Source organism: Mytilus edulis, chromosome 7 (assembly GCF_963676685.1).
Source record: "Mytilus edulis chromosome 7, xbMytEdul2.2, whole genome shotgun sequence".
Lineage (NCBI taxonomy): Eukaryota > Metazoa > Mollusca > Bivalvia > Mytilida > Mytilidae > Mytilus > Mytilus edulis.
This window is the reverse complement of record NC_092350.1, coordinates 4,245,603-4,246,967: the sequence shown is the minus strand read 5'-3', so window position 1 is coordinate 4,246,967 and position 1,365 is coordinate 4,245,603. Positions and strand designations below refer to the sequence as shown.

General features: G+C 37.4%; 1 protein-coding gene across 1 annotated transcript; it reads left to right on the top strand.

The window, feature by feature from the left end:
* The first annotated feature begins 456 nt into the window (after positions 1-456).
* Positions 457-1,047, top strand: LOC139482602 (uncharacterized). Its single transcript, XM_071266515.1, has one exon. The coding sequence runs from the start codon at positions 457-459 to the stop codon at positions 1,045-1,047; it is 591 nt and encodes a 196-aa protein (XP_071122616.1).
* Positions 1,048-1,365: the final 318 nt, after the last annotated feature.

Below are 1,365 nucleotides of genomic sequence, written 5' to 3'. Positions count from 1 at the left end.
TAGTTAACGAGAGTGCCTTAGAACAGCTCCCGCCTCCGTGACATTATGGTGGCCAGCGGCGGGATTTACTTATTTTGGATTTATTTTGGATTTAATTAATTTAACATTTCGGACTTAACTTTCAACTCTACAATATGCCGCCCAAAGGACGATCAAGAAGAAATAGATCGGAAGATGACGAAATTGAAATACGGACAAACTTAAGTACATTTAAACCATCACCTACTAAAGACATTGTGAAACCTACTATATTTTATGGAAATCTGGACGAAGATATTGACAGTTGGCTGAAAAATTTTGATAGAATTGCTACTGCAAATGAATGGAACCGTGAAAGAAAATTAAATACGCTTCCTGCATTTTTGAGAGACCGTGCAGCGGAATTCTACGAATCTCTAGAGGACGACAAAAAAGGAAGATATAGCAACATTATGTGAATCCCTTAGGACAAGATTTATGCCCAAGGAATTACAATCATTGTATTACAGTAACCTTTTCCAGGCAAGACAACGTGAAGGACAAAATGTTGAAGATTTCGCTTCGGAAATTAATAAACTTGCAACACGCGCATATTCCGATATGAAAAGAGATCAGAAAGACGTTCTGATTAAAGAACATTTTATTCAAGGGCTCAAGCAGGACATTAAACGATTCGTCATGTTATCGAATCCTACAACATTTGAAGAAGCGTTTAGGTCAGCAAAAAGAGAAGAATGCAACAATACTTTGACAAATCGGGACAAACAAACAGTTGCAGCATGCGCAATAAGTAATAACAATTTGGAGGATAACATTAAAGATCTTTCTGAACAAATGAAAGTGTTGGCAATGCAAATGAACAATATACCTACGAGAGGAAGAGGTGGTTTTGGAAATCGTGGGAATAGATTCCAACAATCAAGAGGACAAGGAAGAGGACGAGGATATGGAAGCAACAGAAACCTACGAGCATCAGACGGTAGACCAATTTGCAACTACTGTATGAAAGTTGGACACGTAGAGAGAAGTTGTGATGAGAAGAATTCTACTTATGCGTTGGGAAACTAAGAGCTGCTTCCTTAATAGGAGGGAAGGCAGCAGGAAAGGAAAGGAATCCTCCTAATGTATTTGGAAATAGAAATTTCGGAAATTCGTCTGTCGCGACGTCTGTTCTGAATGATTTGGATATTAGTACTGAAAAATCTTGTCTCGCCAAGGTTAGTTCAGATGTGGTAAAGGAAAATGTTATTTCCGATGTTGTAAAGGAAAATGTTATTTCCTGTGAATTAAATCCAAAATTTTGTGTCGCCAAAATTAGAGGATTAGTCAATGAGAAAAGTGTTTTAATGTTAGTTGATACGGGATCAACAGTTAGTATTGTGAATG

Bases quoted from the DNA above. Each gene is read 5' to 3' on its own strand.
- LOC139482602 (XM_071266515.1), top strand. From the start codon at position 457: ATGCCCAAGGAATTACAATCATTGTATTACAGTAACCTTTTCCAGGCA.